This window comes from Haliotis rufescens, unplaced genomic scaffold, assembly GCF_023055435.1.
Source record: "Haliotis rufescens isolate VD_foot unplaced genomic scaffold, xgHalRufe1.0.p SCAF_11, whole genome shotgun sequence".
Taxonomy (NCBI): Eukaryota; Metazoa; Mollusca; class Gastropoda; order Lepetellida; family Haliotidae; genus Haliotis; species Haliotis rufescens.
This window is the reverse complement of record NW_025963791.1, coordinates 7,606,656-7,623,178: the sequence shown is the minus strand read 5'-3', so window position 1 is coordinate 7,623,178 and position 16,523 is coordinate 7,606,656. Positions and strand designations below refer to the sequence as shown.

At 43.7% G+C, this 16,523-nt stretch overlaps 2 protein-coding genes across 3 annotated transcripts; one reads left to right on the top strand and one right to left on the bottom strand.

Annotated features, from left to right (window-relative positions):
- Positions 1-945: 945 nt before the first annotated feature.
- LOC124151739 lies at positions 946-2,437 on the bottom strand. The gene is made up of 3 exons (XM_046524344.2): positions 2,200-2,437; positions 1,907-2,035; positions 946-1,732 (listed from the first exon to the last, which is right to left on the bottom strand). Exons 1-3 carry the CDS (start codon positions 2,285-2,287, stop codon positions 1,125-1,127), a joined length of 825 nt encoding a protein of 274 aa, XP_046380300.2. The 5' UTR covers positions 2,288-2,437; the 3' UTR covers positions 946-1,124.
- A 1,927-nt stretch (positions 2,438-4,364) lies between these two features.
- On the top strand, positions 4,365-8,400 carry LOC124151759. Of its 2 annotated transcripts, none has more exons than XR_006863404.2 (3): positions 4,365-4,501; positions 4,900-4,979; positions 8,091-8,400. XR_006863404.2 is itself a non-coding variant. In XM_046524395.2 (3 exons), the coding sequence occupies exons 1-3, from the start codon at positions 4,468-4,470 to the stop codon at positions 6,273-6,275; spliced, it is 372 nt and encodes a 123-aa protein (XP_046380351.1). In that variant the 5' UTR covers positions 4,365-4,467; the 3' UTR covers positions 6,276-7,100. The 2 variants fall into 2 exon arrangements, 1 of the variants encoding a protein (XP_046380351.1); XM_046524395.2 differs by lacking the exon at positions 8,091-8,400 and adding an exon at positions 6,018-7,100.
- Positions 8,401-16,523: the final 8,123 nt, after the last annotated feature.

Sequence of the window (16,523 nt, the reverse complement as noted above, 5' to 3'; positions counted from 1 at the left end):
TAGACAACTACGCCCCCCGCGCCCCCATTCAGACTAGAATAACACGTGAGTGCGTTGAGCATAACACGACACTAACTGAGGACCATCTTTGTCTATAGCAGTTATCTCCTTCTGTGTCCAGGCCTGAAGTTCTACATGATGCAGCGGATACGTTATATAGATGCCCAATGCAGCAATGGATTCTCGGATGCACGAAGGCTACGTACTTGACGATATATCTCGACTTATCATAAATGTTGTTTTTGTTTTTACCTTTATTGACAATAGAGAAACCACGATTTAGACAATCACTTACATACCAACGTGACCCGTGAAGATCTGGGGTAGAATAGGTCTTCAGCAACCCATGCTTGCTGTAAAAGGCGACTATGCTTGTCGTAAGAGGCGACTAGCGGGATCGGGTGGTCAGGTTCGCTGACTTGGTTGATGCATGTCATCGATCCCAATTGCGTGGATCGATGCTCATGATATTAATCACTGGATTGTCTGGTCCAGACTCGATTATTTACAGACCGCCGTCATATAGCTGGAATATTGCTGAGTGCGGCGTTAAACAACAAACCAACCAACCAACCAACCCAATTGCGTGGATCGATGCTCATGTTGTCAATCACTGGATTATCTGGTCCAGACTTGATTACGTACAGATCGCCGTCATATAGCTGGAATATCTCTGAGTGCGGTGTTAAGCAACAAACAAACGACAAAACATACCCACGTGGTTGAGGGTTACTGGGATGTTAGTTTTTCTTTCCATAATGAATGAGAGACTAATCAAACGTAATCTGACACATTTATGTCCTGAGTGGATAAGAGTAATTAATAGAGTAACATAGTGGTTACGCTCTTCACGCTAAAGTCTCGGGTTTGATTATCCGTGCATATAATACACGTTAAGCCCCAGTGTGTCCCTACACACAATACTGCTAAATGTGGCGTCAAACCCTTCTTACTCACCCAAGAATGGACGGTGAACCGTTGTCATTATGTTAATATGGTAGTTATGTATATCGCTTGTATAAATCGGTCTCTCAAACAAAAAGTGTGAACAAATAACGAAGACATTGCTTTGGGGTTGAACATATAATTGATATTTGGTTTATAAAAGGAAGGATTGAATTACATTAACATTTGTTTCTTCTGAACAGTTTTGTAAAACGACCAAAAAAAGATTTTGACTTTTGTACATTTTGTTTCTGATTACAGTTTTCTATTAAATTGGTTGTGCTTGATGACATACGTTTCTTTGATGACAGACTACTTTGAGAGAGTTCATGATGTCTTGTTGACCTATTGTCTTGTTCACGAGGCATTCCATTCTTTGATTGGATAATGTGGTCAAAACACGTGGTCTGTGTAGCCCCTGACCTCTGAACAAGTCCAACACCCTCTCCCTCTCCTGAATGTACACGCAGTCTTTCACCTCTCAACATGTCCACCTCCTTCACCAAGCGATCCACCTGCTCCCCGAGGGAGACTTTCTCCTCCGAGAGTTGTCTGGCTTGTCTCTGAAGATGTTGGTTCTTCAGTTTCAGACATTGGGAACGGAGTCGTGCATCTCGTAGGTCAGCCCGGAGAATGTCCACCTCAACCAGGACCGCCGTCAGCTGAACGTGGAGCTCGTGCTCCTTGGCTTGTTTTTCGTTTTTACTACAGTCCCATTGGAATGGTGGCTCGGGACGAATAGGTCTTGGTTTTATTGTGACGTGTCTGGGAACCAAATCATGGAACTCTGAAAGCACAATTATGGTATTTAGTCTATAATTAACTCAATGGTAGGTCTAACATCAGCACATATGCATTTACTGTATTAAATAAGTGAAAGAAAAATAAGTTGATACAGAAACTATTGTTTCAAATGAAGTTGCAGGGATACGAAAGTTAAACGTACGAACGGCACACATACCTGTCGGTTCTGTACGTGAAAAACACTCCGCTACCTCGGAATCAAAGCCCTCACACTCGGACACGGTCAGACGCCTTGCCACTGGTCTTGGTTTTACTGTGACGTGTTTGGGAACCGAATCATGAAACTCTGAAATAGCAATAACCGGATTTAGTATAGAATCACCACCCTTTTGGCAAGTGTAAATCAAATATCTCATATAAAATTAATATAAGGAAGTGGTGGATATACAGTGGTTGATTCTTAAACCCTCTTTGAAGTTAAATTCTGGCATTATATATAACGGCACATACCTATCAGTTCTGTACGTGAAAAACACTCCGCTACCTCGGAATCAAACCCTTCACACTCGGACACGGTCAGACGTCTGGTGACTGGCATAATGCTTCGATAATCTCGATAAATGAAGAGTGTACTGCAGTGCTGCTGTAGCTAGCTGAGACAATGTCAGACAATGGCGTGACGTCACAATATTGCCTAATGACGTCATAGCGACCCGTCTTGTCTAGATTTCTTATATGTCTACCTACACTAAATCGTCCTAAGCTTGCGTCGCGTACCAACTGTGGAACCAGTTTAGATTCGGCTATTTCAGACAAGTCTGGACAAAAATGACTGATTATGTCAGCGCTCTCTGTTGGCAGCTTGTAGATTTCACTGTCGTCCCTACCTTCGGAAGACTTCGTTTTGAGTGTGTTCCGATTGCTACATATCAGCCGAAATTTAGATCGTTATAGACGCTCTTTGTTCTTTTGTATTATGTCGATGCCTCCTTCTCAACAATCATATCATTGGCTAATATCAAATCATTATTAAGAATATTTATCCGAAAGCCGTAAAAGGAATTGGCTTTAATCCTGGAAGGGATTTGAATTGTGAGCTTTGTGATATTGTCATCGGTCATTTTAGCATTTCACAATTGTTTATTTATCTGTAAACATGTGTTTGTACAACATGGAAGACGTTTGGTCAACACCACAAAAATGTTACAAAGAAATGATTACGGGTTGAAAAGTGTGAGTGAGTTGTGTTTAACGCTGCTTTTAACAGTATTCCAGTTATATCGCGGCGTATCAGCTTAATATGGGAGGAAAGCCCGAAGTGATGCAGGTCTCAGACGTTTACCACTTCGGTGAAACCCACGAGCACGGGTATGGTGCTGACAAACCTAGAAACATAATCGGGAAAAACCGGGATTCGAACCCCACAATCATAGTTTTCTGGCGTGTCCATGGGACGCAACTCTGCACAGCGAATCGCGGCGCCTTAGACGACTGGGCCACCCGTGCCCCCCAGGTTGAAAAGAACCTTCTTTGTCTACAGGTAGAGTGAGCAAGCGAGCTAGTTGGGTTAACATTGCCTTTAACAATATCTCAGTTGAAAGGCGGCACGTCAGTGCCAGGTGAATGTTTATTCCCAAAGTCTAGCTTCTAACTTCTTACTTCCGTGCACGACACTGAGTGACTGAAATATGGAAAGCTGTACATCCTACACCTGGTATAATCAATATATTCGACGTGATTGTTTGTTTGTGACATGCTCGAAATCTTACAATGGGCTCATTAAGTCCATTATGATTAAACAAATCATAAAGGGTTGAAAATAACCATCTGTATGACATGTACAGTTAGTGCGTGAGTTAGGTTTAGGTTAGGCAGCACTTAACAATCTTTCAGTTATATAGGCGTGTCAGATGAATGTTTTCCCACAAGTTTGGAAAGTCCAGCATACCTACATACACGACACCGAGTGACTGAAATATGGAAACTTGTACATCCTTCCAAATATGTCTTTTATTTCTCATCACTGAAAAATGTATGTGAAAGTGCTCACTATCTCGACGTTGTTGTGTGGAGAATAACTGCAACTAAAAATGTAAAAGCAATACCCGTAATTGACAAACCGGAGTCTACAAACCTAATTGATTAAATACAAAGATGTCCCACGTTAGATAGTGTTCTGATGTCTGCAGCGTCAATAAACAAATAGGCTACATATTGGACTGCATGCCTGTGTATAATAATTAAAATTATTGAATCGAAAAAAATAATATTATGTTTGTTTAATTTATTGAAAATGAAAATACTTTCGTAAACAAGCGGTTGCTATAAAGTGCGCCGCCTCAGGCGGTCTCTACTAAACAAATATTGAAATCTCGCAACATCTTTTGCCTTATTCAATGACATTGCATGTAGAGATGATAGATCACAGAGAGGAGCTGGCAGCTCAGTTTCGCCGTATGTCTTCCAACAAAATGTCCAAAACTGTATTGTATTGTGACCTGATGGTAAACTTTGTGGTCCTCAATTATAAAGGTCGACCGAAACAGAAATGGAAAGTCGAAGACAAGCGACTTGGCGACGGTTTTGCGCAAGTGTTTCGAAGCGCCAAGACATCCGAGAACCACCAAAAACGCGATTTCCTTTACTCTCGCGAGATCAAGTCTCCATGGTGACATTGTCAGTTCAAACGACGCCATTTTGTTGTTGACTTCACTACTTCAATAATCTTACTCTCCGCTGCATTTTGCTTTCTGACAGTTTATCCCGTTTTGGTGAATCATGTTTGCGAATGTAGCAAGCGTGTATTACCAAGGTATTGAATTTGGCTTTTAGATTCTTTGATTTTGCTATTTATTCATAATCTGCTTGGATGTAAACCCACGGTTTTGTTATGAGTCTTTTTATGTAAACGTTTTGTTTAGAATTTCTTCTACCAGAGCTGTGATACGTATACAACATTCTAGGTTAATCTTTGTTTTCTATTTAATTCATTTCTCACCTTAGTCTGGATAAAGGCTATCCCGTTTTTCATTCACAAACTTTAAAAAATGCATATTTCATATTTCCAGTTGCCATTACTCAATGTATTGCTCACGTTGCGTGTGATGGATTGTAAGGTGTGATTAAAACAATAAATCATATGACAGGTGAGTAATAGAAAACACGTTTAGCATGAATGCACTGAGCTACAATGTTGCGTTTTTGCCTCAGCTCACGATGAACTAGTCAAGCCAAAGACTCCTCCACCCAGCCTGGCTGTTTCCCAAATGGACCATTCCTTCCCAAATCCAGTAGGTCACCACGGGGGCACGCTTGCTCTGTTTTTTTCACAGGCGATTTGCTTATTATACTTAGCAAATCTTATTATCCCCCGCCCAGCAAAGTTGGCGGGGAAATAGAAACGGGCTCCGTCCGTCCGTCACGTTTCGTTTCCGGAGCATAACTCAGAAACCGTTCAATATTTTTTAATGAAACTTTGCAGGTTTGTCAAGTACATGCTGAACTGGTGCCTTTTGCTATTTAGAAATTCTAGAAATTTTTATTTTTTACGTTTCCATAGTGTAAACGAAAATCGTACAATTACCAAGCAAGTGACTTATCAAAACTTCGTCACCATTACCGATGCTACCCACAAAGATACCCACATTTCCTTATCATTTCCAAAACTGTATTTCATTTTGTTGATTTTGTGTTGTTGAACAAGATGGACTTAGGTTCCAAACTCTTCTTTTTTTTACAATTTCTATGACAAGTTCCACCTCGGTTAAAAAAAGTTAGGGTTTGTTTAGATCTAATTATGTCATAAATTCTGCAACAGTGACGGGGGATATAGCCACGTTAGTGGCAAACTCTTGTTTATCATTAGGCCTGTCTAGGAACCCACGGTAGCCATTTTGTACCGACATTATTTCTATGAGCACGTCTTGTAGCAGCAATATTGCCAATATTGTAGATATCAGGGGGCCACAATAATTTACTCTTATAACCAACCGTAGGCTGTTTCGCATCAATTGTATTTGGTATTCTTGTTCGAGTTACAGGCATTCAAAGACCTACGACATTAAACTTGCACTTTCTAACACCCTTTCTGTAGCTACTAATATTAACTTCTTTTGTTAAATCTACTGTTTCTGTAATTGCACACATCTAATAATAATAATAATAATAATAATAATAATAATAATAATATCTAACAGTGGATACCTGCCATAAAGTGTCTTTTGTTTTTCTCCTTTTTCGGATCGTTGGAACCTCAGTTTGTGTACTATTCATCAATTTTGCTTTTGCGGAGAGTTAATCGTTAAGTTGCCTGTCTCTTTACTTTCAAGCACCCTAGGGTTGAATCTGAGTTTTGGTCCACCCCCCTGACATCCCTGCCCATAACCGAGATCCCCCTCTCTGACCCATCCCCTCAGCCAGCCTATGTTCCCATTGTCATCACAGCTGACTTTGTGGAGATTGATCTGAGTGACCTTGATGACACAGAACGCCCTCAGCCCTCTATGGTGTCTGTGCAGACACAATCATTTGTTGCAGCCTGCTGCTCGTGTGTCTTCAGATGGATCAAGAAATTATTCTTGTGCTAGATGAACTGTTAATATTGATATGAATTATAGAAATAGTTTAGAACTTTTTAGAACAACGATCCTGTTTTATTACAATTTGACAAATCAGTCTTAAGTATCCATAAATTTAAATAAACAATTTTGGGCATGTGATACAAAGTACATTGCAATAAAATATATTTTTTTGTTACTTCTATCAATGTTTTGTTATAGGCTTTATAAAGTGTGTGTTTGTTCTGTTCTGAAGTGTTTGTTTCATTCTTGCTTGAAATTCATCAATTACATTGCAGTATTCCTGGTTAGATTAAGACCTCTGTACCTGATACGTGTCGTAAGCGTCCTTACTTATTTTTGTGTTTCTCGTCTCCCCCTACCTCCTGATATTTGATAAAGTAATTGTCACGAAAACCTGCTACAATTGCAATCACATAGACGGTCATCTATGTTATTTATAAAGTTCGGGGTTGTGCAGCCTTTGTCGTTTAAGTGGACGTAAGTTACTACCACTTTTGAAAAACTCCGAGTAAAAGTGACTTTGTACCAGAAAAGGTCGGTTCAAACCAACACAAACACATCCCAAGCTGGTTCACTTGCAATGATCCAATTTGGTAACATTAACAATGATTCCATCTATACGTACGTATAGTTTGTCATTTCATACTTCATATAAATATAGATGAAACTGATAGGGTAGCCAACCGTATCGGGCAAATACCACTATTACAAATATACACCAGTGCATGCTTCGATTTACTGTCTTATCTCCAGAACGTTCAATACATTCTAATGCATATTTGCATAAAACTCAGTTTAATTCTATGCTTATAAAATAAAATAGTTCTGGAATTTGCGAATGCTTTTAAAATATATCTTTCTTCACTAAGGAAATAATATTTCTTTGTCGTAAAATTTAAACCTAACAAGATAAGGTCATTCTTATTTAATGAATAAAAAAAATATTCCTAAAACATAATAGCCGACCAGACATATGTCTAAATATTTGGTATAGTTCGTCAAAGCCTCAAATAAGTATTCTGCAATAATGAACCTTTTCTTCCCGCCCGCTCGCCCCTCTAGGAAAACCTTGGAGATGAGAAACACAAAAATAAGTAAAGACGACCTTACTGCTGTTAACTGCTACTAACCGCAAGGATTTAGACGGGTGAAGATCCGGGTTAGAATTGCCTTTCCGCAATCAATGCCTGTCTCAAGAGGCGACTGACTATGCTTGTAAGAGAGGACGTACGGGATCGGGTGGTCACTGACAGGCTTGCTGACTTGGTTGATGCATGTCATCATATCCCAGTTGCGTAGATCGATGCTCATGTCAATTACTGGATTGTCTGGTCCAGACTCGATTATTTACAGACGGCCGTCATATAGATGGAATATTGCTGAGTGGCAAACAAACAGGTCCAGGCTTTAGATCGGTAAATCCTAAAGCATACGTCATGTCGTCTGCACTTGCCATCATAAAAAAATATATTGTACCGTCGTTTTTGATTTAATGTGATATGGGCTTATGCCAAATTGGGTAAATCGGCACTGCAGTAACAATGATATTCATTGTGCTACAATGACCATAGCGTTACCCAATGGAATTAAAATAGATTGAATTGTCTCCCTTTGACCATGGCTAAAACTTCGTAACGTCGCGGCTAAACATTTATTTTCTCGGTGAAAATCTTTAGATGAGAAACATATAATTAACGTATAATTAACGAGTATTTCGTGACCAAAGTCATGTTTTTGACGTAGAGACGTGAGCAGGAGCGAAACCATGCCTGTAACACATTATTAATTTATTAATAATCATTTCAATTCTTCCATTTCAAGAAGCCACACCAAACAAGCCACTCTGTCATATGATTGGACAAGGTTATTGACTCAATTGTGCCGCTGTGATGTGAGTGAAATAGTTGTTGACTGTGATATGAAACGCCCATTAAGCATCATTTATCCTTACTTGGAAAAGAAAATACAACATAAACATTATATGTACTGCAACAGCCTAAACTGATGAGAAAAAGAAGCGTTAACGACTAACAGTGTTCCTAAAATGAGAACAGGACGAATGTCATGGAAGATACTTGTTTACTCAAAAGACATGAATTAACGTCATTACAAGTAATGCCGAGGATGAGAACATTGTATCGTAGGTATTGTATCGACGGTTTTGAGGTTGGGGTTCATTGTTCAGTAGACGATCAACCATCAAGACTGAAGTCAAGACATGACACTTCAGAATGTCACAGGTTTCAGGCAATATCGCGTGTGTCCACATCGGGCATCAATGCACACGGCCTGCCAAGTCGACGACGGGATAGGAAGAAGATGTGGGGATTCGACGCCAGTCTTCACTTGCTATAAGGGCTAACTTGTGCTCTAATTTGACGGTCAAGGTGGTCTACGAGTGTTCTATGGGTGATAAGTCTGCTTATCTGATGAAGGCAAGACGTTGTATGTGGCCTTGTGTTATCGTCCTGAAACAGGATCCGGATTTTTCTCATGAGAACGGTAGTACAACAGGGCGGAGAACTTGGTCAATGTAACGATGTCCAGAAATATATATTTGCCTTCATAAATCACAAGGTCTGTCTTAACTTGGCCCAATCCATTACGCTGCTACATTAAAACGTTTCAAAGTAAATTAAAGTAAGAGCTGTTACCAAGTGTTCTAAACTTTAAAAATTCATAAAATATGTTACGCAATTATTTGAAACCATTTTTTTTAATTGTTTACTTTTAAAAAAGTTGGTCCGCCCGCTCTCTTGTTGGTTAAGGTTGGAGATTAGAAACACATAACAAAATATGGATGACCAAACGGGCCATGAGCCTGGTGACTGTTATACGGCTACAGCAAAGCTCCTTGCGACCTGGGCCCACTTGCACAAAGCGATCTCATTCTTTAACATAAGTAGTTGTGTACATCTGTCTGGAACCGCTCAGGATTACAGAACCGCTCCTGGCTTCTGATTGGTCGAGATGATCACGTGACCTCTGTGACGTCACTCCCGGTCACGTGACCTGCGCATGCGCGCGGGGCATGATGGGACTTGCGTTCGCATCCAAGATGGCGGCACTTCCGTTTCCGGTCACGTGACCTGCACAGTGCATGATGGGTCCTGCGTGCGCCTCCAAGAGGGCGTCACATCCTTTTCCGGTGGCACGCGCATCCAAGATGGCGTCGCATCCGTGTCCGGTGGCGTTCGCACCTCCAAGAGGACGTCGCATCCGTGTCCGGTGGCGTGCGCCCCTCCAAGAGGGCGTCGCCTCCGTTTCCGGGGAGGAGGGGAAAACCCGGAGAAGCGCACGTAAAAGGTGAACAGGATCGACATTGAAAGAAGCGCGTCAAAAATCTTTTGTTGTTGTTCTAAACATTGACGTGGTGGTGGTGAAGGGAGGGTGGTGGTGAAGGGAGGGAAGAAGGAGGGAGGGGAGTCGGGTTCTTTGTTTTGTTTTGTTTTGGTGGGTGTGGGGTGATGGCATGTGGAGATGATAGCTCACTGAGACGAGCTTATCAAAGTTATCATACACAGTCGACGACTCTGCCACTTTGTTGCTAGGTTGACGTCATATCGGCGAAGAATCTTGCAACAACATTCCACAAATCATGTCATGTGATTGTAAACTTTGAGTTGTAAGGTTTCGTTCCACAAGGCGATCGTGTATTGTAGCCCACTATGACAGTCGTTCGTCTAAGTGACAGTCGGAAAGTGAATTTAAAGGTGCTAAAGGTGTTGCCTGAATTTCTAAAGGTGAATCGACAGACATGGACGTGGTGTAGGAATGCAGGAAGCGGTCAGATGTCGATCTTGTTTTGTTTTGGTTTTGGTTTTCTCTGGGGTGTGCATGGCGATCCTGTTTTGTTTTTCTTCATCTTACAGACAACACAACACTACTATGGGTTCAACTTTTTTTAATGCCCCGCTCACATGAACAAACACAACAAAACAAAAGTCACAGGATTAGGGGCGTCCCTGTGACTTTTGTGAACATGAACGTATGTACACGTATGTGAACGTATGTACAGTTTGAAAAAAAAGAACATTTGCCACTTTGATAGTGAACGTATGTACATTCCTAAAACGCAGTGAACGTATGTACACTCCTCAATCAGGAATGTTGACAGTCAGGTGATCGTAGGTTCAGTGAACAAGTGTCCTGTCAATAAGGGCAGAAAGGTTGGTTCTTTTGATGTAGGGTACGCGTCTGGGCACTCAGTCGAAAGGCAGGCATCTCATCCACAGGTACGGAGGTAGACACTTTGGTATGAAACCATGCTAATACCGTGGCATCATTCTTGGCGGTGTCCTTCCAGTCCAACGTATCTAACACTTGATTAAAAGTCCACCCACGCACGCGATAGGTCAGCATGTAGAGACAGTACACCCCATACAACGTGCTGTATCCATGTTGTAAGGGGCGTGTATTCCATCGTTGTTGAATCTGACCCATGCGATTCAAAGTCTCTTTAAACAGGGGTAATGAATACAGTCCATAGCTATCCATCATTTCCACGGATCCAGGAGCTGGACGATAGATGCTCACCCAGTGTGTGCCAGGTTGATCGCTTAAATCTGTGTTGATCACGTAGGCTTTGGGGTAAAAGGGGCCATCCCAGTCTGGCAAATTCATCTCTGGCCAGGGTGCCCCGGTAGATGGCATGAAGTGGTTCGTCATCAGCCACGAGGGCTTCTAAATCCAAGGTGCTCAACCCGAGTGGTTCATCCATGGTTCCTTGTAGGAGGAGAAAAAGTGTGGCATGACCGTCTGTCGCTGCTCTTTTTATACCATCATCGCATTCCGGAAACGATCTATTTCCAGAACATTTTCGTATTCCTCATGGCAGATGAGGGTGACTGGGTCCTCGAGAGCTTGTCCAAACTGGATTTCCAAACCCGACTTGCCAGTGTGTTGAGGGTAGTTGATGCCTTCATCAGCGCCAAGGTCTGGGGTGAGATCCACCACCCACAAGGTGTAACCTTGAGTAAAGGCCTTGGGAGTCAGTTCGCAGGTCTCAGGTCGCCATAGCTGCCCCGTGTTTCGGAACAGATTCATGTAGACTTGTTTCAAATGGGCACTGTTGTTGCTGAAGTCGCTTTTCATTTCCGTGCCATGGACTTCCTGGCCATTGACTTTGAGCTTCATCATGGTGACATGATTGTGTTTGAAGTTGTACAGATTCTTCTCTTTGCTTCCTACGTAGGCACTATTGTCCACCAGTCCCAGGACCACGCATTTTGGTAATTGGCCACTGATTAGGTGATCCTTGTGAAAGTCCCTACCGCCTCTCGGGATGTCATGGGCAGTCCCATGCACACGTGAAAGGGGATACTTGGCAGTCACCCCAGCGTTCAGACTGGACACGTGTGTTTCTCGGACAGCAGGATCGATGTTGAGCTGACGGACATAGAATTCGGCTTTGGTCAGCGCTAGTTTGTAGACACCATCAGCAGCACACATGAAGAAGAACTCATCGGGACTTCGTAACAATTCCAGTTTCATAGGGACACCATCCAGCAGATAACGGTCTTGAAGAAACAGGTCACAGTGTAGACGGCCTGTCAGTTCCACTTCTTTGGCTGGATATGATAAGATCGCGTCGCGTTCTGACACCTGTGTTTCTTGTGTTCGCATCTGCATCAGGATTGAAGACGTCCATTTTACTAGCATCGTTGGTGAACCATCCAGGACATCGAAGGTGAGATGTTTTGGCTCCTGTACCATAACTTTCCAGGGTTTCCAAGTAGGCTCTGTAAGGGTAAGTGCCCATGGAGGGTGTGATCTCCAACTGATTGTGTCCCACTTGCAGCCGCACTTCGCGAAACAGGGAATGTATCACATTGTTGACTGTCGATACAGGGTAATCCGCTAGAACGGTATCCGTGCCATCATCTTTCATCACACGTAGACATACTCTCAGGTAGCACTGTTTCAAATCAATGTAAGCGTTCACGGGATTGGAAATGTTAAACTGGAGTGGTCCTGCTACAGAGGGTGGTGCCATGGGACTATAACAAATCCACTGACCCTCTTGCACAGAGGTGGACACAGGGGGTACAGTAAAGAGATCCAACTGGGCCTTTGAACATTCGCAAGCATCTCGGCGCATCATGATGATGGATGTTTCACCCTTTTCTCTGCCTTGAAGGACGTCTGGTCAGGTTGAAAGTCTGATGAGGACTGACCTTTAAACCGTTTTTCTTTTCCTTTTACGCTGTTTCTGGTGGGTGATGGTGGTTGGGACGACTTTACGGCTTTCAGGGGGTCTCGGCTCCTCACGTTCCTCCAAGACATCCATCAGGGCTGCTGTGCCGCGATGTTTCAGACTCTCTGACCATTTGCGTTTGCCTCCAACCACATCACTCACCAACCCAGGCAGGATCTTTTTACCCATCTTGAGCACTGATGTTCCGGCAGATTTAAGGAAAGGCAACGCCATCTTCAAGATACCTCCAAGACCACTGCCACGTTGATGATAACGTCCTTTGTATACTTTGATACCACTCCCACACTGGCCAAACTGTCCTCGATTCATCTGGTGTGCCAATGCGTGTCCCAACATGTTGCTTTCTGCGTTAGTAGCGGCGTCTGAAGTGAAGTGTCACGATGGCTTTCCCCATTTGAAATGGCACGGGTTGCCCCGTGTCGTCCATGATATAGAGTTTAATACCGTCAAAGGAACCATGACGCAGCCCAAGGTAGTGAATGTGCTGAGGGCTTTTAATCACCACACTGTCTTGCATCATCTTCTTTGACATCTGTGTTGCCCACAATTTGATCTTCGACCAGGTTGGTGTAAATGTACACAGTATCAAATCCTGACAGACGATGTGCTTTTGTATCAGCTGTGATTTCCACATAGCCACTTGTCATGGGAGTAGCCCCCACTTGCCACTGGGCCAAGGCAGTCAAGGGAACGGGCGTCTCTGTGTAGGTTTTATAGTCCTCCTCACCGAGGATCGGTAGTTGAACAAATGCGAGCATTCTCGAGAGTGGACTTGGCATGATCACTTCCGTGGAATAGAGTGGTCCACCAGTATTTCCCAGGAGAGGATGATTGATTGCTACTTCTTGAGGGGCTTGTAATCGCACCTTTCCATCTTCAAGCATGTCAAATCGAAGACTATCTTTGGGATACCTGACATCAATGACAAACCGTCTTCCATCACTTTGGACTCTGTCTGAGGGCTGTTCTTTCAAGACATCCGTAATATGTTCCTGAATCAAACGGTTGAGGGTTTTCACCAAATCTTCAGATGAAGAGACGCCTTTCTCGATTGGAATCTTCTTGCTTTCGTAACGGACGATACCATACTGTGGCTGTGGTATAGCGCTCCCCATGCTTTCATACACAAGGGTGTCTTTTTTCAGTTTGAGGTTCAGCGCAAACCAGTCAAAGGGTGGGGCGACGTTGTACCATGTCATCGGAAAGTGAATTTTGCTGACGCCAACCTCCCACTGTTGACGGTCCAGAATCAGAGGATAAGGCAACTTGATTTCATACGCATTGATGGTGTTGTTTGGATAGATGTCCATGGAGGCATCACTGGGTAGGGTCATGTAAAAGTCTTGTTTCGAAAAAAAGGTGACAGCCATGATGACATGAGCTAAGGTAGAAAACTCTGGGTGGATGAGGTATCAAGTTGAAGTCTTCTGGTGGGTGGGTTGTCGTGGGTATGCCTGGTGAGGCGGCCAAGGTGGGTGGTGGAAGTATGTATCCTAAACAACTTGAGAGCAGGGCTGTCCACAACTGTTTCTCTCCGTGATCCAAGGCCAACTGTACCATGCTCATGATGATCACGCCATATATCACAATGATCTGAGCAAAAAACACAACTTCACTGCGGTGTAACGTCATGCCAAAACAACACCAAGGTGAGTGTCGGCGCTGGTGATGACGAGGTGCAGCAGCAAGGGTAGGTTCATCGGTACCCACGGATGCTGAGAGGCTTCTCTGCAGAGGTGATGACGGTGGTGGTGGTGGTGGCGGTTCTGTCATCACGTGTGTCCACCCTCTGAATGAGTCTGAGAGACAGCATGCTCCTTATTTTATCTGTAAATGATCTGCAGCGATCCAAGAATTAAAACTGGCAGGGTAGCCAGTCCATTTCACCAAGACCTCTTCTTGACCCTGTTTCGGTCGTTGACGTCTTTTTAGCACGTGATCCACGGCATACACATCGTCTGTTTTCAAGATGGGTTGTATTTCTTCAGGGTAAAAAGTTCCTTGGAGGACTTCACCATGATCATCTTTGATCCGATACACAGGAGGTGTTCTCCCTGTTACCAACCGGTCCACCGTAAACAGTTCAGTGGTCCAATTGGGGAGATAACCTTTCTCAAAGGTGCCTTTGGTTTTGTTCAGACGTACACGGGTGCCCGGCAGTAAAAGAGAGGGGGGTCTTGTCTTGGGGTCTTGTCTTTGTGTTGTTATTTTCTTTTTGCGCTGAAGCCGTTGTTGTTGTTTTTCCTCCATGTAGTCTAACACCCGAATTTCTGACAGGGGATCTCCTGGGAGGACGTCCACAGGTCGCTGGCCAATGGTCCGATGCACACGACGGTTGTATGACTTGATCAACTGGGGTAAGACTTTCAAATAGTGTCTGGCCCCATGCTGTGTAAAGTATCGCCACATTTTCCTTTGAAACCGTTTCACCACGGCTGCTTTCGTTTCAGGATTTTGACTGGTGTAGAAATGAATGCCATGCTTCGTCATGAGAGCCTGGAAAGGACGGTTGACAAATTCTCTGCCTTTGTCTGTTTGCAATTGAGCAGGGAGTCAATCTTTGGCTTGTTGCATCAGCAAGGTTTGAAAACCTTCGGTCAAAGCAGAACTCCTCTTGGCCTTCAGGGGTTGCACCCATGCCATCTTTGAAAACACATCGATCACGCACAGCAGATATTTGAATCCTTCGTTGTCGTCTTGAAAGGCAATCATGTCACTCAAGTCTGCTTGCCACAGTTCATCGACCCCTCCCACATGAATAGTGGTCTCTCGGAAAGGAGCGTCTGGCTGGTGTGTGCAAGGTGTAGGTACTTTTGGTTTGCAACCAACGCTTGATTTGACTTTGCGATGGCTTGGTTTTCTTCTTGCTTTTACTGGTTCTTGCATCTTGAGCGTGGATGCGTTCTGCTTTCCACAAAGGTCGCCAGCCTCCAAAACTTGCAGGATGTTCAGGATGAAAGTAGGTTTTTTCCAACCAGGCCGTCCAAAGGGAAGTAGGAAATCCTTTGTTTTGTTTCCCTGCAGCAGCAGCAGAGGGAAGAATGCGCTGTCACGTCTTGGTCTGTCGCTTCATTTCTCTCAGACTGATGCCACTTCCTACATGAATGGCCTTTTTATAGAGAAGGGGAGAGATTTATTTTTTTCTTAGGTGGTGCTAAAGGGTATCCATGAACCTCGCCTGTTGATGACTGTCCTGTTTGGTATCAGATGGAGGTGGAGTCATCAACCATGGGGTTGACATCACATCTTTTTCTTCCTCCACTGGTGGATCCAGTTGCCACGAAGGAGGTGGGGGTGGCATCTCATCTTCTTCTTCTTCTTCTTCCGCTTGTGGATCCAGCTGCCGCCTCCTTCTTCTTCTCTCATTGTGACTTTGCGGGGAGAACGTGGGGAGGGAGAACAGGGTTATGGGTGTTTCTGGTATGGCATGAGGATGGTGTTGCTGCTGCTGCTGCTTCTGCATCAATTGCCATCGTTGAGGATTTTCAATTATTTCATGAGGGACATGACTGCTGGCCAAATGGTGACTCAAAATGGTCCAACCTGCAGGTCCCTCTTTGGTTTTCTGGTGGCGCACTAAATCGTTGATCAAGTCCACCATGTGTGTGCAAGGGACAGGTTTCCCTTCCATGGTCAGGGTTCCCTCTGGAGTCCAACTCAAGTCGAGATCCTTGTCATAAAATTCATGGCTTTACTGGACATGGCTTTAGGAACACTCATGACCACTTCGTCTATCACTTGTTGAGGAGGGGCAGGTCTACCTGTGGTGTCCATTGTTGATGGTGATGACGGTGGTAGTGGTGGTGTCACTTTGGGTTGTAGTGGTTTGATGGTGTTGTTGTTGCTGTTGTTGTTGTTGTTGTGCTGTTGGCGCTGCAACTCTAGCATGTGTTGCAACAGTTGGTTGTATTGTTGTTCCCGCATGTGGAAAGGCTGCTGTGACCTCTGCATCAACGCGTCCATCTCTTCCAAATTTTGGAGACGTTTCTTTTCCAAGAGAGGGGTATGACGATGACGTTGTTTGGTGGCCTGTAGAC